Below are 26,415 nucleotides of genomic sequence, written 5' to 3' on the forward strand. Positions count from 1 at the left end.
CCTTTTTTAGACAAAGGCAGAAAAATATGATTGACAATTCTTAATTTTTCATTGTAACCCATAGGGTTGTGGAGTTTATCATCTTTTCGAAGACCCTGAAGAGATGGAGCTATATAAACCACCAATTAACTTGTCATGCACAAGAATACGCACACAAAGCTTTGAAAAACAACAGTGTCCCTTACCCTTTGGTAGGATCAAGAGCCAGAGACCTTGGGTTGTCCAAGTCCTTCCACACAAGGACCTGCCTATACTGTCCATCCAGGCGGGCTACTTCAATGCGATTGGTTCCCGTATCTGCCCAGTAGAGGTTCTTTCCCATCCAGTCTACAGCCATTCCCTCAGGATAATCTAGCCCAAACTCAATCACATGTTCTACTGAGCTCCCATTCATGAAAGCTCGGCTTATGGTCTGGAAAACAATTATGTAAAAATATTACAGTGTTTACTGATGTCCCACTGAAATAAAAAGGAATAATTATTATCAAGTTTAGTGTACAAAAAGAAATCAGTAAATCAGTCAGTGTTACATTTTTTAAAATAAATTTCTGTTGACCAAAAAGATACAGCAACTCACAGGTTAAAAGACCTGAATTTTCAGAAAGTTAGTGGTTTCTTGATGACCAGTCCAAGACATATTAAAAGGATATGATTTTCAGAAAGCACTGTGTAACTACAGATTCTTCCTTGCCCCTTCTTCTCTTCTGTTTGCACACAAAAGGTGGTGATGGTTCTTTTTTTAAAAAAAATTACTTCATTTGCTGTAATGTTTTAAGTCTTATAAACACACCTCAATTCAGAGAAATCTGAATTAAATTCTTTCTCATGATCAGTCACCTGGAGCAAGTTTGCTGATCCCAACCACATTTTAGCTATGCACACTCAACAAAACAAGCCATAGGGCAAGGACGGTGTACATATAAATAAGCCACTCCTAACAAGGAGTACTGAAACAACCCCCAGGTAAATCACTGGTAACTTCCAGGACCAATGTACGCTTACTCACCCTTGTTATCAGCACTAAGAAATCACTCTATATGCCTGCTAATATTTCAGCTATTAATGTCTTAATAATTTTATAAATTAACATATCGGGGTAAGAGATATTTTATATTTTTAAAGGTAAATGTCAAAACTAGAAATCATGTAGTATATTTTTACAGGTATAACCCATATCTCAGAAGTAGTATAACCTCTTTTTGAAATGAGTCCTCTTATAACCAGAGGCAGGAGATCAGGCAAGTGGTGGTCACCAAAGGAAAGGGAGATGACTACGGGCTCTGAAGTTACACTGCCTACTGCTAAGCTGCAGGAGGTGTGGGGACAGGGGAATGAAAACCCAGATGTGCTGAAACATATGCTGATACTTAAGTGAAACTACAGGGGGCTGGATAATTCAGGAGGCCACAAACAAGTAAAGTATTTTCCAGTTCTGCATAGAGTGAGACTGGGATCTATGTACTGATGCAGTTGAAGTAATGTGTTTTCCACTACGACTAGTTAAGACTACCATTGCTCCAGCTCTCCACGTGCTTGCATGAGACTTATTCAGTGTCTGCAGTATGCTAATTTATTATATTGGCACTGTTCTGAAGGAAAGCTATCCATACCACAGCACTGTTAACGCTGAAGCACAACCCTCATTAGTCTTCACAGAGAGGCTATGGAAACTGCGCCTGCCTTGCAGTCACTCTAAGTGAGCTTTTTCCTATTAGGGCTTAGGCACATTGGCAAGGAAACTTTGCTCTTGGAAAGCCTATTAAAAGGGTAAACAGGGGAATTCAATTCCAGTTAAGTGAATCTGTCATTTTCTACCATTACTTAAATCACTTCAAAAAGCAAAGTAACACTGATGAACAGCACAATGCTCACTTTAGCATGCACCTGGATGACCACCAAACATGTCATAGGAAACGTCAAACTCTTGGGGAACATACTGCGATAGAAGCGGAGCAGGTGGGGGCTTAGCACAGTGTGGAAGTGGACTGGACAAGTTCCCTGGCCTTTTCTGTGCCAAGCTGGAGCCACAGACTAACAGCAACCAATCTAAAGCTCACTTGCCAAATGTTAATATAGAGTAAGATTGCCTTCCAAGTCAAAACTGGAAAAGGATCGAAAGCTCGTGGGGTTGCCACGCTTGATGTTCAAATTACCCTACTATGTGACATGAAAACAGCTTTTCTACAATAGATACATATATGGATGCAACATATGCAGCATTCAAGACTTAGGCATTTGGTATGAGCAGACACCACTTTGGATTTTTATTTAAGCAGGAAGATGCCTGTCACCCAACTGTGCATTCAACAATGCAACTGTCTTCATCTCCAAGAGTCTCCTTGGATGCAATTCAATGACAACATTAGCAACTGCAAGACAGATCATGTAACAGGGACCTTTGTTAGATCAAAGTAACTGCTCTGTGGCTTTATATTCAGGGAATTCACACGTCAGTAATACCTTCAAACTAACATCAGTCCAATAGATTCTGTTATCAGAGACATCAAAATCCAGAGCAGATGCTTCCTTGACTCCAGTAAGAGGAATAGCAACATCATTATTATTGGTTTCAAGGGAAATCCTATGAATTGCTGCTCTGCTTGTGAAAACTAAGAAGGCTTCAGGAATGATGCAAGTCTTCATGTCACTCAACAGCTCAAGGCCAATGGGACAGGCACACCTGGTCTCCTGGGGTGTAAAGAAACACAGATGGCTGCAGCCTCCGTTGTTCTCTGCACATGAATTAGTTCCTTAAAAAAAACCCAAAACAAAGCAGATGTTGGTGCATTGTGGAGGTAGGGGGTAAAGGGGAGGGGGCAAGGCAGAGCAGAAATACAGTGTAATTATAATTTTTCAAAATAAGTTAACACTATGGGTTGCCAACAGGGAATTCTAAAAAAACCAAAACCCATTCGAAACTGTTTCTTTCCTTCTACTGAAGGATTAGGAAGCTAGCCCTATTTCTCCAATAGTACAAATAACAGTTATAAACATCTCCTAGTTTCCCCAAAGATTAAATTCCTTCACTGAAGGCACGTAATTACATACATGTTCAGCTTGGTTAATTTTGGCCAAGTACCCCAAATTTGCTTCTCTTTGAAACCATCAGTTTTACAAATGTTCAATGATACAAAATGGTGAGAAATGAGCTGGATAACTGCAGTTCTTTCCCATCTCTTTAATTTAAAGCTGAGAAGATTCATTAGCAGAGCAGTTCCAACGAGATCACCACAATCTCACAATTTTTTTTGTGTGTGAACAACCATGACCAGATGGTGAGGGAATGTGGAAGGGAAAGTAAGGACCAAGAAAAGATAAATGAGTGCCCTTCTCTATCTGCTAGATCCAAGGATTTAGGTATTTAAAGACTGTTACCACAAAACCCCCCACCCCCAAACCAAACACAAAACAAAAAACCCCCACAAAATCTCCAATGTCAGTTTCTTTTTATTTTCCCTCTTTAGGGCGTACATATTTCAGACTGATGCTGTAACTTGCAGCTTGAGGACTTGATTATCCTTTAAGTAAAACTTCATGAAAGGCTGGAAATCCATGTATTGGTATCGTGTTATTTGACAGCCCACTTTACATGATCCTGTTGCAACTGTTCTCGGTAATTTTAATAACTGACCAATGAATCCATTTACTGCTATGCCCAGACTCCAGTGTTCCAGTCAGTAGACACATCTGTGGTGAACACACACCTCTCATGAGTTACTGCTGAAGCCAGGAGGTCCTGTGACGTACTCCCCTGCAGAATACTAGCAGAGGACCTAGAACACTGGCTGCACTTTTCAGCAGATGCAGTGGAAGAACACGGAGCAGATCCTGTGCTAAGGGCAAGATTTAATTGTTAATATTTAAGTATACTTTAGGCATTGAAATTAATATGTAAGTGCCATGTGCTTTGAGACAATGTTGCAATGGCCACTAACTCTGCCTATACCACCTGACATAGTAGAAAGCATTCTGCTAACTGAACACCACTGGGACTTTGTACTGGAAGAAATGAGCAACAGAAAATGGAGTAATTCTGTGAGCACTATAAGTAATGATTTCTATAGATTGGAGGCAGGAACAAAATTTTCCTCACAAAAATCAAAGAGTATAGTGGAAGCTGTGGAAGACATGTCAAATGTCACTAGGAACTGGAAGCTGATACTTCTTTGGCAACACTGTATTTTCCCAACTTTACAAACAATAGGTGCAGTTTTCCTTTAAAATGATTCAAACATATGAGACTCCAGTTATTCTCATTACAAGCGATCAACAGCCCATCTAAAAACTACTACAGATCCATCCTATGATTGCTCATGCTCACCAAACACTTGGGTCACACTTGTTGCTTTAAGCCCCATTAAATCTGGCAGCTGATCAATAATGATGTCTCTGCTAGCCTTTATCTTGTGAACTCTTTCAATGCTTCGTCTCTGCCAGTCAGTCCAGTAGATGTAATCTCCCAGCAGTGTGAACCCAAATATATGTGGGAGTTTATCTTCTAGGAGGGTTTTCCTCATTGTTCCATCAACATTTATGACCTGTGGGATGCATGAGAAAAAAGGAAAAAATAATCTTCTCTAATGTGGGTACAATTGAAATAGCAATATCAGTCATATTTGACAACTCCTCTATTTTTATGCAAGAACCTCCTGAAATTCACAGCATGCTTCTTTCAAAATAATGTACCTCTAGGTTTGTTGAAAGGGAAATATATTGGAATGACAAGACTGAAAGTGGCTTATCTCCCCCCTTCTCCATTGAGAAACCTAAGCAACATAAATTTAACTTGCATCAGTTCAAACCCGCAAAGACCACTGCAAAGGGAGTGTTTTTTCGGATGGGACTGAGGTACAGGAGATTTTTAATCTCCATTCTTGTCTTGATCTTACTACTGAACTCTCTCCCCAGAAAAAAGAAATTGCTAGAGGGACCTTTAGCACTCAGTCATGGGGGACAGAAGCCACCAAATTCTTTCAGGGCACAACAAGGCCACATAGACTCTGCACTTTCTGAAATTTTGGGTTATTACCATAAAGAATGAAGTTTTTCTTATTCTTGTGATACGCAAGATCTTTAAGATGTATTGACTTATACAAATTTGTATTCCTAAAACTTCAGAGAAAGCGAAATAGTACTGGAGATGGGATAAGCCCCACAGATCTATATATATTCTGTTGGTTAATTATTTTATAACCAATTACTACAATGGTCTTGTGCTACCCCACTTTGCTTGGCATGAAAAATGAATGAAATATTTCATTCGTTTCCAAAAGTGGAAAGATATTCATATAGTCAGACCCTGATTGATAATCACTGGGCAAGACAGGAAATTAAAATGTCCCCATGCCACATGCCTAAAGTCACCTCCACCTACTACGCAAACTGCAATAATCTTTTCAATCATCTGACATCTCTTACCCATGGCAAAGAGTGCATATTTATAAGACCAAGGCAAAATATTTATCTGATTAATTCCCAGATTCCTCCCCATCCTACTTCTTGCAAATGGTAGCTGCAATGTAACTACAATATTTTTAAGGTGCTACTTGAAAATTTATACTATGAGCAGCATCAAGTTCAGTATCATATTAAAAGCAAAACATCTTAAGACAATTTATTTTCCAACGTGATTCAATCGATTCTCCATTTCTTGCTAGGAGTGCTTCTCAGTGGGCAACTGCTGTGCTTTAATTTAGGCTACCATGGCTTGCGATTGAGGTTTTAAATAGTCTCCTCTTTACTGTTATTTAGAAATTGTCTATTCAGAGTCAAAATACTAAACCTGTACCTTGTAGGTGATTAAGTTGCCTTCACTGTGCAACACTTCTGTTTTCTTGTGATTTAAAGACAGCTATTGTAATTTCAACACTGTATTCCCCCGACTTCTAAATTGCTATGTGTTTAAGCAATATTTGTTTCTTTTTAAGAAGTCTATAACTTAAATGCAATGTAATATTAAACCATTAAATGCCTAACAATATTGTGAGCAGTCAAAATCAACCATCAGTTTTACAACATTTTAATACAGATATTATAAAACAGTAAGTTGCAAGGCTCTGCCCATACATGATAAGCAGCAGAAGCACCTACAATTTCTTTTAACATGACCAGTGACAATCACCACATCTTACTAAATTAGCATGTGAATTTCAGGATGGTCATGCACACCCATGGTAGATATCCAAACAAATTTAAAAATGAAATCTCCCTTTGAAACCTTATAATACTTTACAAATTTGTGAAAACAACATGTATTTCTTCCATGACACAGTTAATTTGGGCACAACATTTCCCTTTTAGAGAAACATAAATGAGATGTGGTCACCAATTTTACTATATGAGTTTTATCTGAAAAAAAAAAAAAATTGTTAAATGCTAGTGCACTGTATTGGGTTTGCATGGCAAGGTTTGTGGGGGGGAGGCTAAACCAATCATCCATGGTGATAGCACCTCTGTAATAATGTGATAACATATTTAAGAAGGGGAAAAAACAAAACTTACTGGGCAGCTGGAGAGAGGAGTGAGAATATGTGAGAGGAACAACCCTGCAGACACCGGGTCAGTGAAGAAGGAGGGGGAGGGGGTGCTCCAGGCACAGGAGCAGAGATTCCCTTGCAGCCCATGGCGAAGACAATGGTGAGGGAGGCTGTCCCCCTGCAGCCCATGGAGGTTAATGGTGGAGCAGATATCCACCTACAGCCCATGGAGGACCCCACGCTGGATCAGGTGGATGCCCAAAGGAGGCTGGGACCCTGTGGAGAGCTTGTGCTGGAGCAGGCTCCTGGCAGGACCTGTGGCCCTGTGGAGAGGGGAGTCCATGCTGGAGCAGGTTTGCTGGCAGGACTTGTGACCCCATGGGGGACCCACGCTGGAGCAGTCTGTTCCTGAAAGACTGCACCCTGTGGAAAGGACCCATGCTGGAGCAGTTAATGAAGAACTGTAGCCTGTAGGAAGGACTCACACTGAAGAAGTTCACAGAGGACTGTCTCTGGTTGGAGGGACCACCCACTGGGGCAGGGGAAGAGTGTGAGGGGCCCTCCCCCTGAGGAAGAGGGAGCAGCAAAGACAATATGTGATGAACTGACTGCAAGCCCCATTCCCCATCCACCTGCGCTGTTTGGCGGGGAGGAGGTAGAGAAAATCGGGAGTGAAGTTGAGCCCAGGAGGAAGGGAGGAGTTGGGGGAAGGTGTTTTAAGATCTTATTTTGTTTCTCATTACCCTGCTTTCATTTGATTGGCAATAAATTAGATTAATATCTCTGAGTTGAGTCTGTTTTGCCCATGACAGTAACTGGTGAGTGATCTCCCTGTCCTTATCTCAACCCACAAGCCTTTCATTATATTTTTCTTTCCCCTGTCCCCTGAGGAAGAGGAGTGATAGAGCAGCTTGGTGGGCACCTGGTGTGCAGCCAGGGTCAACCCACCACACACACATGAGACACACACTAGATCTTCCAGCCACCACCAGCCAAACAGCAGAGGTGAGCAGTCAACTACTGCATCCTATTTACCTATGATACACACAAAAATCATCACTGTAACACAGTCTATCTTGCAATGGTACAGTGTAGATGTCTTCAACCACAGAGGAAAACAATTTGATGAGAACTTTAAGACTATCTAGCAGCTTATGTGAATTTGAACATAGGCTACAACAGAAACCTCGGGATTCCCTCCAGACAAAAAGCCTCCTGCTGGAGATAGTTAAAAATAACACTGGCATTCCTGAAAACTAAGTTTCAGGGGAGTTTTGTGTCAGTGCATCAGCCTACGATTCTTCTGCTACTTGATGAAGTAGCAGACTGAAGATTAATGTCTTTTTGTTTTGTTAAGCTAAATAGAGTACATTAAAAAAAAAAAGGCTATGTCTGCAGTTAAAAGCCAAATGGTTCTGCAATTATCTCATTACATCATGTCCAGGCAAACCTCAAATGCTCACTTATTTAAAACAGTGTCAGTCCTACAGGCAATACTGTGGGTTCAAAAGTTCATCATGCATACTCAGGTGCTGGAGCCCAATTGGTGCCACACTAAGTAAACAAGACACCATTTCTTCTACAGCAATGTATCAGTGTCATGAACAAATACTAGAGCTGCTGACTAAAATATGCCAGACAACTATTAGATCCAAGGATGCAGAAACACACATTATTTAAATCCATGTGCATCTGTGTATATTGCAGATGACACCAAGCTGTTGAACCTCATGAAGTTCAACAAGGCCAAGTGCAAGGTCCTGCACCTGGGTCAGGGCAACCCCCAGTACCAATACAGGCTGTGGGATGAAGGGTTTGAGAGCAGCCCTGTGGAGAAGGACTTTGCAATACTGGTGAATGAAAAATTGGATGGGAGCTGGCAATGTGTGCTTGCATAAGAAGCAGCGTGGTCAGCAGTTAAGGAAAGTGATTCTCCTCTTCTACGTTGCTCTTGTGAGACCCCACCTGGCGTACTGCATCCAGCTGTGGAATCCCCAGTACACGACAGACTCTTCGAGTGTGTCCACAGGATGCCCACAAAAACTATCAGAGGAATGCAACACCTCTCCCATGAGGACAGGCTGAGAGAGTTGGGGTTGTTCAGCCTGGAGAAAAGAAGGCTCCGGGGAGACCTTATATGACTGTTCAAGTGTACTGGGAATCCAAAACGTGGAATCAGACAGCAATAAAATGGTTAGTGGCTTATATTTTAGGTAAGAAGGTGATGGATTAAGTGCTAGCTCTCTGTCTCCCAAACATCCCTCCCCCCCATCCTGTGGACAGAACACCTACGAATCCAAGCAGGCCTCCCTTGGATGCAGAAGGGAAGCTTTGACTTGGAGGATTTTTCTGTGCCATGGGCAATCAAGCCCTCTTAGTTGTAGCTAATTCATGGCAACACGCAGGAAACACTAACTAACCGTTGAACTGTCTGCTAATAGCAGCCAGGGCAAAGCTTGAACTGTCACATGCAGTTCAATATAGGTACATACACATAGACTTTACTTAGAATTTTGCTGCCATCCATCTTCCCAGAGATTCATGTCTACTCTAGTGTATTAACTGAAACCATGAGGATCCAATATAAAAATCTACAAACAGGCCTCACACCATAGCCAAAAGCACAACTCCTTTCACTAAAATGGCACAGGTAATAAAGCACCATATTAACACATCATTTAAAATCCAAAATGGTGTGTAGCTGCCTATTGCAGCCAAAGGGAAACTGTTAAGGTGCATTCCTTATGGTTTAGCACAAAAAGACTAACATAACCTTCTACTCAGGGTTTTGGCCCTCTTCCTATAACTGATAAATGGATCTCAACTCAGGTCAAAGGATAAATGCAACACTAAATCTGCTGTGCTCCATACGAAACACTGAAAGCCCCCCTCAAACAGAAGAGCACACTAAATCCCCCAAAGTGTTATGACTTCAATGACAAATCTCCTAATGAGGCATTGCCAAGCTCAGCTTAGAATCTGTTGTGGGCAAAATGAAATCAAATGCCTTAATGAACTGAATTACACAAAAAACACAATAAGGTGATAAGGTGTGATATTTTCTTTTTAGATGCTGCTGCAGTGTATGCAAAATGATTTAACAAATATTTCCAAATATAACACTCAAAAGCTCTTGGCTCTTTGAAGAAGATTAAAGTAAAACAATGCAATTAAATTCTACACATCAGCATGATTCATGCAATCAAGTTATATTTCAGGTGCATCTGGGAAAAAACAACTATTCAGCATACATATAGGATGTCTTCTGACAGAACAACAAAGAGAGCTCAGAAACCTTGCTCCTATATTTAATTCATTAAGATAAAACAAAATTTATTGAATTGCTACAGACAAAGCTGTAGTCAAATGGAAACCAATTCTCAGGCTAAGCTAAACCACTATGTGAGCAGTAAGCAGACATAGCAGGTTGGCAAGGGTAAAACGACATGACTGCCATATTTGTGACTCCTCTCTTGTGGATCTATTCCTCTTCCCCTGTGGAAGAGGACAGCTACACTTTCTTTTGCTGTGAGGGTGACTAAGCCTTGACACAGGTTGCCCAGGGAGGTGGTGGAGTCTCCTTCCCTGGAGACATTCAAAAGCCATCTGGTCACGGACCTGGGCAACTGGCTCTAGGTGACCCTGCTTGAGCAGGGGGGTTGGACCAGATAATCTCCAGAGGTCCCTTCCAACCTCAACCATTCTGTGATTCTGTGAATGACTTCTAACAATTCTCACCAGAAGGCTCTAAAAGGGCATGTCAAGTGAACAATGCCCAGTCCTCTTTGGCTAGAGAAAGAACTTGTGAGACAAATCATGTGGATGGCCATCAACAGGGAAAAAAAAAGAAAAATGGAGAGAAGTGGAAAACTCCGGAGGGTAAAGACGACTGCCCCAAAAAGAGAAGAGTGAAGCAGCTGTGAGCAGTCTGTACCACAGTCTATATTCAGCTGAGTATAAGCCATTCATTAACATTTCCAACAGCTGAAACACAACCACCTTTCATCAATGCTTCAGGATAAAAGTGAACTTTTTTTTTCTGGTCTGAAAGGGCTTAATGTCAGGCATGTATCGGCAGACACTGGCAAGCAGAAAAGAGAATAACGTTAAAACAAACGGTACCAGAACCCATATATCAAAAAAGGGTGGAGATAGATGGACAACAGACATATCTGACCATTTTCCACAAAAAAAAAAAAAGACTACCTGAGTCTCTTAGCAACCTGCTGCCTCAAACACTTGAGTAAGACTTGAGAATTTAGAAAGCAGTTCCTCATTTTTGTCAGTAATTTCTGTCCACCTTAACAATATGGTAAAAGTTGCCTCATAAATAAAATTCATCAAGTTTCTATTGCCATTACATTTCATGGATTAATCCCACATGTAGTATTGTGGCTATGCTTTCAGACCATTCTCATTTCAGGTAAGCTTTAAGGTTGATGTACAGTTTTTTTTGTTATTTTCTGAACTCTTACATTACTGAGGTGTTAGTGTTGGTTGACAACTGCAAACTGTCAGCACCCCCTACATTTAGAACAAGCTATGAACCAAAACAGCGTGAAGAACAAATCTATATAACGTCGTGAAACTCCCCTACTGAACTGTGGATAACAATTTGCCATTTGCAAATACACAGTGACACACCACTATCCTTTTCTTACATATTTTTTAACTTTCTGTAACAGACATTTCCTCATTTTCCACTGCAGCACATGTCAGTTTAGCTTGTTGAGGATACAGCATGACAAGATTCTTCTCTATAGCTACACACATGGATCATATATTCACTCATAATACAAAAGCCACTTCGAGATGCTCAGTAAAGAGAATTCTACAGAGGATTATAAAATGTCAGTACTCTTCTGTGGCAGCCTTGCCTCACAAGTACCTTTACAGCCTCCTAAAACTAAAGCACGGCAGTAATGGCAAAACATCCCTGATGCTAGGCTCTGCCTTGCAGCCATAGTAGTATGCTATGGCTGGTAGGGCAGCTATGCCTGTCCTATAGACAGGCAAAGTAAAGTACCTGCCGTGTAATACTGAATTAAAGTCATTGGTAAATGAACCCACACTCAAACTTTTTCTGATAGTCTTAGGTACGCAAAAAAAATTCTCAACAATTTAGCAATGTCAGCTTCTGGATGGGATACTCCAAAACTCTTCCAAATGCAATGACACCAGCACATTTGCTTTACCAATTTGTTCCGTTTCATACAAATTAAAATCTACACTTACAAATGAATATAAGACAGTTAAGTAGACTTGTAAAAAACCAAACAAACAAAGAGAACCCAAACAAAACAAACGCACACACACACCCAAAAGAAACCAAACCAAACCAAAAAAACACACACACACAAAACCCCAAACCAAACAACTAACCACTACAAAGATGCTAAATGGAATACAGTATAAATTTATGTCATGAAAAATAGTTTATAGTCAGCTCCTGTCTTCTCTGGGAATAATATAAACAAAATATATTCTTATTCTTTTGCTTATATTATCACCATGTGAAGTGGTTATTTATTTGCAATGTTGATCTGTTCATATTTTTGCATATCGAATCACTACCACACCTGATTTTCTCCTAGGATTTCACAAAATCTTATTGGTTCCAGAGAAAGTATTGTGTTTTCAGACAGACTTTTCAAAACACAAGGACATGTAACAAGCTCTAACAGACACTGATCGATGGATGAATTTCTTCTTGTTGGAAAGGTTGTGTTAACATGATCATGATTTTGAAACTGCATATATTTTATAAACCTCATCTAAGAGCAGCTAATGTTCTCCATATAAGTTACATCAGCCTGACATTTCCAGAACTTTGTTCTGCTTACAGGATATCACAGGATTAAGGTTGCAGCTGGTCAATTCTGCAACTTATCTCTCATAAGCAGGAACATGATGGCATGCTTCGAAACTCCTTAAAAGGGGAAAAAGTTAAACACAAATACTCTCAAAATAATTTATGGCAACTGCGGTCTAGATCCTAAAGCATAGAGGATCTACTGAATTAGTATTTCAGTTTAATTTTTAGGTAGAAGTTGCTTATTTAATACACTTCAGAGAGATTTTACCTTCTGTAAATACTTTTTCATTCTGAAATTTTGACCACTACGAGTTTAGTTTAAAGGGGCATGCGACAACTCTGAAATTTAGCTAACATCCATTATGAAAACAATATGCCTTTCCAACTTCTACTTAACTAGTCTGGGAAAGGTAAAGAAGAATTTAAACTTTTTACAATAATATTTTTAAAATCACCTGTCTTAATTTGTCTCACTGCTCTCATGATTTCCCTTTTTTTTCAAAGGAGTTTGAATAGTCCTGTAAGATCTTAACCCTCTCCTTTCCAAATCCAAACATCTTCCCAAGTCTATGTATAGCTACAAGTCTGTGGAAATAGCACATCATATAAATATTTGTTATGTTGTACTCCTGATGAAATTGGGTCTGCAAGAACATTTACAACCTACATGTACAACATGAAGGAAGGACGAAAAACTAAAATAATGAGCTTGATATAAGAAAAAATTTGTGCTAAACTTGAGTCCAAAAACCAAATCAGCAATTTCAGTAACCCTACTAGAATCCCTTAAAAAGTCAAAAGGAAGTCAAGAATACGTGATCTTGAAGTAAGACAGTGGTACCAATGCTGGTCAACCTTTCCAAAGAAAAGACTTGCCTCCTGTCCAATGTCACCATGCTAACATTAACGTACAATGAAATAACAATTAAGCTAAATGTAGTATTTACTCCTTCTATTTTTCTCAGTTTTGTTTGCTTACCCAAATATACATGGATTTTAATTTTTTTTTTTTTAATCGTCTTTTATCTTATGGACAATGAGAGGTCTGTAAACGATTGAGAAACACTGGTCTAGTCATGATCCCCTCTTGTGGTCTTTCCATCTCTGTTTACATAGAAGGCTTGGTCTTGTGCAGTCAACTTCCATGCACAGTAAACTAAGATTAAGCTGGAAGTGTTTTGTCCAGCATAGTGCGACCTCTTCCCTGGAACTCAGCTTCTTGGAGAATCATAACATTTTTAGTTTCTTAACCTCACCACAGTGCAATTATCTGAACCACTTGTAGCTCTTTACATCCTCTTCATACTGTGATAAGCACGCACAGTGCTTCAGAGAGCCAAACGATGAAACCTTTACGCTCTAAGTCACAAGAAGTGTCACATTTGCAAATTTCATTGGAAGTCAAAGGTTAAAAGAACAGACCCTAGGTTAGTTGATATGTCCATCTATTCATGGCACTACACCTTGAAGAATGGATGCTTTTATCCTCATTAAATAATGGATTAGCCAAGTCTCATGTACCTCCCTTAGTGACTCCTCAGAAATTGAATCAAAGTTCTCTCATTAAACAAATATTTCTACAGAGGGAGACAGACGAACTACTAATCCAATATGAACACAACCAAAGACAGTGGGCATACAATGCCTCCTTGGAGGGAGGCAATGAAAGTCTAAGGACTCCGATATGCATCTACAGATATTCACTCACAGCTCCTCATCTCATGAAGCCTCCTGGCCCAAGTAAACAGCAAATTCTGATCACTCTTTCCTCCTATTTGTACCATGTATAGAAACACTGCATTAGACTAATCCAATAAATTCAGTCTTACATACCACCATGTAGGGTGTATGTCAACAAAGCACAAGTAAAAGCCACACACAGAAACCTAAACTAGGTTGTCCACAGTGAGCTGGAATATCAACAGCTGTACAGAGCCCACACTAAGATAGTGTGCTAACACAACTGCATTGCTAGCTCCTTCAGAACTAAGCCAGGTGCCTCAGCAAAGCAAGCTCTGACACGTGCAAGCCCTCTCACAGCTGAAATGTACCTGCTGAAAGAACAGACTACTGCAAGACTCCTACTGCCTTGATAAGATGCCTGCACCCCACAGTCCCTTGGGATAAGCAATACTATCAATCATATTTATTTGAGACAGTATTAATATTAGCAAGTTATGCAAGGTAACATTCAGAGAATATACTGACAAAATGTAGATACCAGATGGTCTCCAGTCCCTGAACACATAACCTTTGGCCAGCACAGTCATGACATTTTTCAGATAAAGCTACCTTTCCTTCCCAGGCCAAAGCCTGGCAGGACACACAGACCCTTAGAGTATGTTCTAAAGCTCAGTCCATTAGGTTCACCACAGGAAACCAAGTCCTACACCACTGAAGGCCCTGTCTTCAATGACTGTGGTACAGAATGTGTTTTGTGGTGTTGTGTATGGAGGGTGCCACTACTTCTGCAGCCAAATCTCAAACTCTATTTTGGGGAAAATTAACACAGGAACATGCTCCATTACATTGCTCTCTCTTTGGCAGCCCTCTCTGGAGGTCAGACCATCCACTGAATTGCCTAGAATGTAACATTTTTCATGTAGATCTCACAATTGTATGAGCTAACTGTCCCATCCCAGTTCTTAAAGAGCTTTTATCACCAGATGAGCTCAATGTACTTAACAAAAAGGAAAATAACAACATCCTGTTCTTCTGACAGGACAATGGAGGTATAGGAGAGAAGTTGCCTTGAATCATCAAGCAACACTAAAAACTCAAGAGACTCAAGGGCCAACCTAACATTGGATTCACCACACCACAGTGTCTCCACTCCCATGCTCGGGTAAGTGAGAGCGTTTGCCAGGTAGAATAACCTTTCAATTGAGGTCATTGTGCAATATTTTTCACTTACTGAAAGAAAAATAAATAAATAAATAGCTTCTCCACCGTTCATATACAGGGCTGGTTTCACTCAAGAGAATATAAATTCTTCAGTCCAAATCACACAGCTTATTTTCAATCCAAGGCCCTAGGCCTAATCAGCAGAGAGCGAGAGGTATGTAGAAGGCTTCTGAGAGTAGATCTAGGTGAGGTTGTTCATCAAGAGCTTCCTAGATCAAACCAATATGAATGAGTGGAGTCAAGAGTTAAGCTAAAATTTAGAATGCCCTTTTAGCTAACAAGACAGATGTTTTAGGTCATGATTCCCTGTACCCCAACATAAGTAAATAACAGATATATTTAGCATCCACTGCTAGGAGAAGAGCAGACATACACATCTTCAGGAAGTTAGCTACAGTGAGCTGCAACTTGCAAGCTGCTTCTCTGCCTTTATCAGGCTGGTCTAAGATAAGAACTCCACTCCAAAAGAAAAGTACCTAAGAGTCCCTTCTATTTGAAGTTGAGCAGTTAACTCAGGTATTGGGAGGATGGTTTTATTTTATGGCTCACATTAGACAAAGATGGATCCTAGTGTATAACCTCAAGTATGTCACCAAATCTCTCCATACATTATTTCTCCATGTGCATAACGTGAACATAATTTCTTCCTCTTTTCTGAAGCCTGACTTGTCTGTTCAAACTGCTTCTCAATACCAAAGAAAGTAGCCAAGCTAATATATCTTTCAGAGCACAGCTTAAAATTTGGCAGGCAGTGCTGCTCAGGCCAGCTCAAGTAGTTGCGACCTTGCCTCTGGCCCCTCATTCCCCTATTCACACTGACACCTTCTTGCCATGTCAGCACAACTACTTGTGTGGCAGAAAATGTATCAGGCTGAAAAGTATAAGCCTTCTTGGCTGGTTATTTTTCAGCTGGATCAGTTCCCTCCTCTGGTTTTCACATGGCTGCACACACTGCTATGCCAGCCAGAATAGAGCAGAAACACACTATGAGAGAGGGAGGGCATGGACCACCTGCAGGCACTGATGCAAAGAACTTGTACAACACCATCTTCAGCACTGTAATAGACCCATGGGAAAAGTATGTCTTTATAGTGATTGAAGACTCATATAGTTGATAATTGTACCTTAGAGGGCTGACAGTTAATTAGAAACAAACCATAAAGCTTGTGCTCTCTTACTCCTATGCAAATGCTCCTAAAAGCTCATATTTAATGTGAAACCAGCACTATTTGAAGACAATCAATCCCAGATAAAAGGGGCAAAATATAATCTGTGCATGCAACTGAGTCACCCACAGGGAATGTCTGCAAAGCCAAGCAATAAAAATTGACCCAACACCACCTCTCACCTGTAATCTGGCCACTAATGACTCTCCTGCAATAACTAAAATCCAAAACTCCAGGCTCACTTTCATATTATTATGTGTGAAAGGTGAGGAGCTTGATGACATGGGAAAAGGGCATATTTTTTTTCAGCCTGAGCTTGCAGAGAAGGCAAAGATTCCACCTGCTTGCACTCCAAAACTTTTCTTTCTGCCCTATGTTCCCTTCACCTTGCAAACACTGGACTGGGGCAAAACCTCATCTTTCCAAACACAGACTACAACATGACATTTCTATGTCTAGAAAGCTTCAGCAGACAACCAGGATTCAATTTTGAAGAGGTGGGGAGGAAAATTTATGTGAATTCGAACTATAAAATTTTAAAAATAATTCATTAATGACAGCATTTCCCTCCCTGAAGGCTGGCAAAATGGAAAACCTGATATTACAGGAGATTGGGCTTACAAGAAAAGGACAATGAAATGCCAGTAACTATATTTTATGGTTTTGGATTGGAGGGCTTGTTTTCAGAAGGATGGTTACTTCTAAAATAGTTGGTTCTGTAGGATACAAGGCAACTGCAACCGCGGCAGCCCAGGCTAGAACAACAGTGATGGAGTAGTAGATTAAAAAATAAAGCATTTCATGTAAGCCACAAGTACACTCCTCTAACAGTACATTTTTATATAGGTAAAGGGCAAAGACAGAAATGCTGATCACTAAACTTGTAGCTCCCAGGCACCCAAACTATGCAGATCAATCGTTGTCCTGCCATGTCAAGGGAAAACCCTTGAGCTTAAAAATATTTGAAAGATGAGAGTAGTTCAGGCAATAGCATATGCATACACAGCTTTTCCTCTTCTGTAGATACCTGGTTTGGTTCACTGTTGGAGTCAGATACTAGGAGTAAATGGACTTTGGCCTGACTCCAGATGCTGTTTTTCAAGTTGTAACTCAATAATGTAATAGGAAGTCCTGAAAGGAACAAGAAGTAAAAGTTGACTTAGAAAGACTGGAAATTATCATCTGAGCAGAGTGTTTCCTACCTTCTGATCCTAATTAGGAGGGGAAGAATCTCCAGATTAGAATCCTCTCTGCCCCTGAGCTCAAGTATGATTTTAGCAGTACTCATGTTCTCAGATAAAAGAGAGGGATCACGAGAGATAATCAGCTGCACCCACTTTTCCTTGCTGAGATCTTATTAATGACTCTTCAAACAATGCAACTCTCAAGTACAAGAAAAGAGATAGATAGTTGGAACTGATTAATGCAAACCCAAAGCCGTGTCTCTCATTAGTAGTTGGCAGAGTTTGCATCTAGACTGGATGTGACATTTCTGGTTCATAATATTTTCAATATATTGAAAAATAAGAGGTGGAAAGGAAGGAAGAATTGGAGACAAATACAAATATTGTACAATATTAAAGGCTTTGGAGGAACTTTCCCAAATATGATATGCATGTACAGTAGTGAGCGCAACAGCATTCAACTTGGATGCAACTTTTATCTGCCACTGTAACTTAAAGGCATAACCCTACTACAGCACGTGTTTGTGTGAGTATATGTAAGAATATATGGCATTACATTTTTTTTTTTGAAAGCAGCATAAAAGCCTGTGTTCTAAAATAAAAACATTTGCTGTTCTATCTGCAAATTATTATTGGTCTACTTTCCAATATTCCTACAGAAAGCTTATAAATAAATCAGAAACATATGCTTAAGATTTACTTAAACCTGCTGGAACTTCTGACAACAATTAAAAAGAGCTTAAAGGAATCATTGGTAAGCCATCTACAAAAACACCCAAAACCCCTAAAATTCTGCATTAAATTCCTGAAATAAGCATTTCTTTTGAAACAAAAAAAAGGTGAACAACCACCAAAAAAAAAAAAAAGGTTACTTCTGAACAAGGATTTGAGCCACAAATAGTTAAATTTGCAAAGTATGCTCATTAAATTTAATCCTAAAGGTAATTTATTCAATGTACATTACAGATAATTATTTTAACCTTCTTAAAATAGTCAAATTTAACATACTCAAAATTATAAACTGTAACAAGGCAAAAAAGCATAAGGCTATTTTAAACTCAGCCTCTTCTGCTGGCCTCATCCATTAATAAAAATGCTATTAGGAATTTAGCTGTAATTGGAAATGACAGCCTTTACTAACATTTCATAGAAATCCCCAGCTAATTTAACTGCCAGGCTGGTTCCTCAAATTCTAAAATATTAATCTGGTCCTGAGGGATGGACACCTGTTTGAGTGACACAGCAGTAGTCACCTCTCCTGTGTTTGGTTCCAGCCCAGCTATGTCAGCCTTGCCTGAACTAAGGCTTCAAAAAGAAAGCAGCAGTTCACCTCAGTATAAAGGAGGAATGCAATACAATTTTTTTTCTTCATTTTTTTAAATAAGGAATTAGAGTGAAGCCTATTCTTAGCTCAGAAGAGGTCAATGGCACAACTGAAAGATGTTGCAGGGGTATTCACAGAAGTCCATTTAGGAATCAGATATATAAGGTTAGAAAAGAAATTATCATCTACTGGAAAATGAATCTAAAAGCTGCTTCTGTGAAAACAGTTACATAATCAAAGAATGATTTCTGAAAATGTTTTTGTGTAAAAAGAAAAATAAATCTTATTATTTTCCAGCCAGAAAATAATTGAAGTATGGTAATTTAAACAGTATTATTTCTTCTCAAGTTAGTAACCCTAGAAACACATATTAAGATATCCAGTTCCCTTTGCTTGCTTCTTTCGGAGGTATGTGAAGACAGGAAACTGGTTCTCCTGGCTCTCATTGTTACTAGTGCAAAACTATTTGATATGCTTCCTAGGAAAGAGTTCTTCAGTCTGATTTTCCTCTTGCTTTGGATTAAGAACTACAAAAGCCAGTGTCATTGGACAGGTATCCACGTGAAGGGTTAAGTCTTTTTTCCCCAGGTGAATGCTTGGCTCCATGTACCTGAGAAAACTCAAGCCAGAGGTAAAGGTTTAAGATGCTCATTTACTTCTCTCAACACAAACTGAGGCTATAATTTCATTTCCTTCTATGCCAGCATATACATTTCTGTAGCTGTACAGTCAGCTAGACCAAGGATTTGATTCAACGGAAAACTAACTTCTTTTCCTGTCCTCTCTCAGCTACAATGCTGACTTAAACCAATGTCAACACTTGGGTGTAAATCTGGTTTGAAGGCTTTCGTCTCCAAACCAGAAATGCCATGGCCACCTGAAGCAAAGTGCTCTTATTCATTTTTTTTCTACCAATTTTACTCAGAAAGCACTGAAGGGCTAGGTTTGTATCAGTGACTTTTATACCACATTACAAGCCATCTTTCCACAGCTGCCATAATAAGGTGTTTACACCAGCGTTGCATACTCTGGTTAACACGGCACTCCTGCCTGACCCTGGATGTAGGCTATCCAGTGACCTGTGGCCTGTGTGATTAAAGTCCAACTGAAGACACACTTTAAAGCTGTAGGTAGCAAGGAAACCTAAGAGTGAGCCACTCTGAGACACAAGAACGGCGCACTCGTCTCCTGCACTCCAGTTTCAGCCTTTCAAAACAACTGGATGTTGTCAACTGCTTAAAATGATAGAAATACAGTAAAGAATTATATATATATTGACCACTAATTTATTTTTGTGGATGTAATGCACTCTACATCATATATTTTTCTTGGTTACCCTTGGACAAAACAGTCATGTGGACCTTGAAACACATATAATACTACTTTTTCATTTAGCCTTTTCTGCAGTAGGGTCACCCCCATATTACATTAAACACAATTCTACATAGTATGCACCAATATATATCTAAAGTTTCTTCAACCCTTTCTGCCAATCATGTGATCTCTTAGCTGAAATTAAATTGTGTTTTGATGTTCATTCAGAGACTGTACATGAAGGTTGGAGAATCGGGCTGACAGGAACCTCATAAAGTTCAAAAAGGAGAAATACAAAGTCATGCACCTGGACAGGAATAACCCCATGGCACCTATATATGCTGGGGGCCACCCAGCTGGATAGCAGCTTGGCAGAAAAGGACTGGGGTTCCACTTTTCTAGTTGAACATGAGCCAGCAATGTGCCCATGTTGCAAAGGTGGCTAATGGTATTCTGGGCTGCATTAGGAGTACTGTTGCCAGTAGGTTGATGGAGGTGATCCTTCTCCTCAGCACTGGTGAGGCTATCCCTGGAGTACTGTGTCCAGTTCTTGGCTCCTCATCACAAGAGAGATGTGGTAAGAATCTAGCAAAGGTCTATGAAGATGATTAAGGGATTGGAGCACCTCTCATGAGAAAAGGCTGAGAGAGCCAGGCCTGCTTAGCCTGGAGAAGAGAAAGCTCGGGAAGAAATCTCATGAATGTATGTAAATACATGCAGGAAGGGTATAAAGAAGATGGAGCCAGGCTCTCTTCAGTGGTACCTAGTGACAGGACCAGAGGCAACAGGCACAGTTTGAAACACAGGAGGTTCCCTCTGAACATCAGGAAATACTTTTTCACTGTGAGGGTGACCAACCACTGGCACAGGTTGCCCAGGCAGGTTGTGGAGTCTCCAGCCTTGGAGATATTCAAATGTCATTTGGTCTCAGGCAACCAGCTGTAGGTGGCCCTGCTTGAGCATGGAGACTGGACGTGATGACCTCCAGAGGTCCCTTCTCACCTCAACCATTCTGTGATTCTGGGTTACTGTTGTTTTGTGAAGCCTTTTTATTCTAAAAAAATAAGCAGAGATGAGTGCTTCCCACCTCCATTATTTGCACTCCCTCTTGTACCCTGTAAATCCCTCCACGTTGTGGTCTCCAGCACATATGGATTGCATTGCGAGCAGACAATCTGCCAGCTGTGGTGGTGACTGAGAACCGCAACACTGTTATAAAACAAGAAACTTCAATCCCAGTTTTGGTGCAATTATGTTAATAAGCCGCAAACATAACCATACAACAAAAAACCTCTGCATTTTCTTTTTCTTTAGATCGATTTAATTAGATTAAGGGGAAAAAAAAAGCTGCACCTTGGTAAGTTTAGTAACGGAACTTTTAATTTTTCTTCCAGTTTGAAGAAATCTTTTAAACCCTAGTTTTATAAGGTAAACCTAGATTTCAGATGTATTTCTGGGCATTGTTTAAAACAAGTGTATTGTTAACAACATATCATTGCTGTTTGGTTTTTACACCATAGGTGTTAAGTCCCCACTCGTAGCCAGAAGCTACATCTGTCTAGATGGTGTTTGTAAACATATTTTGAAGTAATAATCCCATAATATATGACACACCCAGTCGTGAAATCTTATTTCCCTTCAGGAATGCCCTTTTTTCACACATTCGATGAACCATTTAGTAGTAGAAGAGGAAGAACCTCTGCAGTATTATCACAGATTTACTCAAGACTTCCTTTTTGACAGATCTATGTGGTTTCATTCAATTAAAAAAATTCACCTTATAACATCAGAAAAATTTGAGAAATTGTTGATAAAGTTTGGCAAACCTGCATGCCATATGTCAAACTAGCAGGATACTTCATACCAACGTTGTCCTGGATGTAAGTCATTTTGCCATTGTAATGGAAAAAACCTCTTGGCAACAACAAACTGGTACCAAAGAGAAAAACAAATATACTTCTCTCACTCAGTACTGCGGGGGCTCAGGAGGCCCTTGTGATCTTAGTTTGAGACATGGGTATTCGACCCAGCTTTTGAAAGGTCAGAGAACAGACTACCAGCTAAAAAATATTTCTCAGATACATCACTACCTCCCCCTCAGCATTTATTTTACATTACTTTTAGGAAAGCACTTACATGCTTTTGTTTCAGCTTCCTAGAGCTAGCAGTTAATGAAAGTAAGTGACTTAGTTACCCTGTGATCGGAACTATAGAAATGGCACATGACTGGGGGTGTGGGTGGTGGGGAGCTTCCTAACACAAGACCACGGTTTCACTGGCTCCCAGTGCCTGGTTCACTACACGACTTACTCCCCCCAGTCTCTGCAGGCTTACGTACCTCCTTCATGCATACAGTTGTGGACTATGTAAAAGTGTTTCTCCTCTAAGAGAAGGTATATTTTTATAAGGGAACAAACATACTTAAAAAAAAAGAAAATTTTAACATCTGATTTCGGTGTTGCGCTTGCCATGTTCTCTTCATAAACTGTACAGAGTATCCAAGCTCCTTTTTTTGGTTGTTTGGTCAAGATGCAGTCTTCCTCAACTTACCACAGCTAATATTCCACTCATTCCTTCAGCCAGCTCTAAAAAAAGCAGCTCATAAAAAGGCTAGACAGTCTGTTTTAGCTACCTTCTGCCTTTTCATTTAAGAAGCCTGCTGCAAAAGCACACCAGCTATTCAGAATGAGACAGTGTGCTGCATTCATACTTCATGCATATAAATCACTCCCTCTAGCCTCTTATTCAAGGGTCAAGTCAAGCTCCAGAAAACACTGGCCAAGGTCCACCTCTCAGGAAACATGTCACCTTCAGGGCTCTAGGTATAAGGCTCCCAGTACCAGCTGAAATACATTAATGGGCTGTGGAGACACCCTCTACCCTTTACCAGAGATCTCTGCCAACCCCACATGGCAGTAATCGCTTTTTTAGCAACCTCAGGAATTGCTAATTTTTTTTTTTTTTTTTTTGTCATTATATTCTCCACCAAGTTTGCAGGCCTGCAAAAAGACCTGGTTTCAGTTTTCATGGACATAAATATTCAGCTTCTTTTCTAAAGTTGGATTTAAAGTTTGGCTCAAACTGCAGGGGCTCAACACTTGTGAAGCATTCTACCCCTGTTCCAAAAAGGGCTCAGCATTCCTGCTTTAGCTCCAGCTATCCTTTTGATCTCATACCTTGCACAGCACTTCTGGCTTTAAGTACCACACAGTGGAAAGCACACAATGAAAGGATTTGAATTTCGGGGACGAGACCGGCCTTATCAAAAAAACTAGGTCCTCAGATGTCCACCTGCACATGTTTTTAGTGGGTTTGTTTATTTACTATTAGATATTTATAATTAGCTGAAAGGGATTAATTTCTATACACCATTTCACCAGTAGTGGTTTACAACTCCAGTGTAAAACACTCTGAAATTGCTACCAAAAAGCTGCAAAACCAAAAAAGCACACACTCTTAATTGCAATAAAGTGGCCATGAAGGCATCCTCCAATCAGACAAACCCTTCAGAAGGCTCTCTGGGGACCAATTAAAAAAAAACCCAAAACTTCTCTAAATAGCTACAGATAAAATACAATTTTTAAGGTCTCCATTAACCTATGGGAAGGAAAAACCTACAGCCAGCTGCATCTTGATATAGTTCTGCTTAGCACTGTTTATAGAGAGAAAACAAGTATCAGTAATTAATCCATGACATGAGCTTCAACAGTCGTACACATCACCATCAGAATTCCTTCTTAAAAAATGGAGAATATCATTGTATCATGTAGCCTTCCAGCAATTAAGTTTACCTGATGCAATATTTTCCACTGAGGCATTCCTAGTGCCTTCCCCACCACTGACGGAACAATGTCAACAGGGAGCTGCACAGCAAAGACCACCTAACAGACTTCTACTCTGACACAGAGTGAAAAAACAGTGTAAGTCATTTCCACTGTGTTATTTAACTTCAGTCATCTGAGTTTCGGAAAGAGGAAGCTGACTTGTATGTTCACAAATAAAAAATAATTAAGAGCCACACTTGTGTGTGTGAGCAGACACTTGGATGCTTTCTGCTGGTAAATGCATCTGAAATATGGCTGCCCCACACCACATGAAAATGATCTGTAGATAGGCCCAGGTATCAGACAGGGCAACCAAGTACCAGAGATTTAGTCCCAGAAAGCAGGATATATCTTGCACTAGAGAGCTCCTCTGTATTCTGGCATGTCCTCCTCCATAAAGCAGAGAATTCTCAAAGTAGCTGTGAAGCATCAAATTTAAATACCAGCAACAGTGTTGTTTTCTAGATTCTATTCTAACATTGCAAGTTGTGCCCTGCTCAGGAAGAGCTCAAGATGAGACCTGGTTAGTTTACAGTCTCTGAGAGGAACCAGCAGATAGTGCTTCTTGTTTTGGGGAGAAGGGAGGTTACTGCAAGCAACGCTCACAAGAACTGTGAGATCTGACTGCGCTCACCTCAACTTCTGAGAGCCACAAGGTCTTTCTTCTCTTCACCAAGTCACTTCTGATATGACCAGGATCCACATTACCTCTTCAACCAGAGTAAAAGAAGGGGTTAGGTGGAGAACCTGTGTCCCAGCAGAGCTCAAAGGAGGGAAGCAAAGCAGAACCAGAGTGACAGATGCAAAGGTGGCCAACAAAAATGAGCCTACCTGTCTGGATGGGGCAGACACAAAGGCAGACTGCCATATGTTAAGCAGCTGCAGTTCTGTCTAGTTTAGGGACCAGCAGACCTGGACCTGCCTTTCAGAAGATGTCATCTCCTGAAGAATGGGCTGCATAACAGGGCAAAGAAGAGCTGCTTCTGTGAAAATAGTTTATCAACCTAATAGGAAAGGTAAGACCATCTTTAACTGACAAGGCTGAGGATCAATATAACATGGAGGCTGTACGTACTCTGTTGTGTTGGAAGGCTCTTGTTCCCTCATGGAGAGGACAGACAGAATAAATAGAGGTAATCTTCATGTAGCTAGAGCAGGGAAATGATAATGGTCATAATTCCTCTAAGAGTTCTTCCATCAGTTGGAATGAAACACATTCTAAACATGGGTAACTCCCTCTTGTGCATCACAGGATGTCTGCATACACAGCTGCTAAGATCATTAATGTGCTCTCAGATCTTGTAGCAGGCTACAGAAATTATCATCACTGTCCCTACTTATTAAGCAGTAACTGGGGGAAGTTTCTGGCCTTGGTCTTCACTTATCAAAGAGGAAACAAAAATCCCAATTTCCCACTGCACTGGTACCTCAGTTCCAGAACGATGTTTGCTTATTGAAGTGGGATAGGTAGCAATAAAGGAGAAAAGCGGAAGCATGTAAGACACACCCAAATTTCCCATATTTAAGAGATGCACTGGAAAGCTAAGAAAGCAAACAAGGAAAAAGAACGACCCCTGCTTTGCTTTGATAAAGATGAACTACACTAGGTCAACACAGGTTTTAACATCTAAATTAAAGAATAGGAACAACTTCTTTATGAACAGGATTAAACAGTTTATCTGTGAGAACGGAAAAGTGGAGGAAAGGGCAGAACAGAATGCAGCTGGAACATAGCCAACACTAAATATTTTTTAAAGAATGCTGCAGACAAGAATTAAATCACTAATTGCACCTGCAGTGATAACACTCATCACTTTCTCCAAATCCCATCCCTCCTGATTCTACAAACTTCTGGAGATTCACAAACCTTCTGTTTTACTCCATGTGTGGAAGAAATGAGATCCTACAGTGAGAAGACTTCATTTTGCCTGCTACTGGCCACCTGCAGGACTCAGCTCGTCTCTTTATTTCAGTGCATCTGTCTCTCCCTCTCCCTTGCTGTTTTGTCTATTTAGCTTTGGGACTTGGTGGGTGGCTGCTTGGGTGTTGTGATTTGTTGTTTGATTTTGGTTTTTTATTGGTGTTTGGGGTTTTTTTGTAACTTACATTTGGCATTGTACTTAAATCTTCAGCTCTTGAGAGAAACTGACTGGATGGGAATCTTGGTTTAAATTCTAATAGAAATGCTTTGAGTGTTCTGGGTTTCAGATAAATTTAAAAAATGTAACATGAATCCCTGAAAGGCTTAAAAGCAAAGGGCAAAAGGCAAGTTATAAAAAGTCATTTTAAGTCCCCATTTTTCAGCAGATCTTTAGGGAGAAGAGCTGTTTCATGCATGAGCTGCTGCACTGCCTGGGGCAATGGGACAAACCCATCATCTGGGTTTAGTAATACTGGAACAGCCACAC

At 40.2% G+C, this 26,415-nt stretch overlaps 1 protein-coding gene across 1 annotated transcript in view; it reads right to left on the bottom strand.

Annotated features, from left to right (window-relative positions):
• Positions 1-26,415, bottom strand: part of LOC104051187 (low-density lipoprotein receptor-related protein 5) — a 167,138-nt gene that overhangs the window by 38,578 nt on the left and 102,145 nt on the right. Inside the window, exons 8-10 of the mRNA XM_064452384.1 lie at positions 4,322-4,538; positions 2,461-2,750; positions 186-412 (exon numbers count right to left, since the gene is read on the bottom strand). Coding sequence (XP_064308454.1) covers positions 186-412; positions 2,461-2,750; positions 4,322-4,538 — 734 coding nt within the window. The remainder of the gene's footprint in view (positions 1-185; positions 413-2,460; positions 2,751-4,321; positions 4,539-26,415) is intronic.

The sequence above is a fragment of the Phalacrocorax carbo genome, chromosome 5 (assembly GCF_963921805.1).
Source record: "Phalacrocorax carbo chromosome 5, bPhaCar2.1, whole genome shotgun sequence".
Lineage (NCBI taxonomy): Eukaryota > Metazoa > Chordata > Aves > Suliformes > Phalacrocoracidae > Phalacrocorax > Phalacrocorax carbo.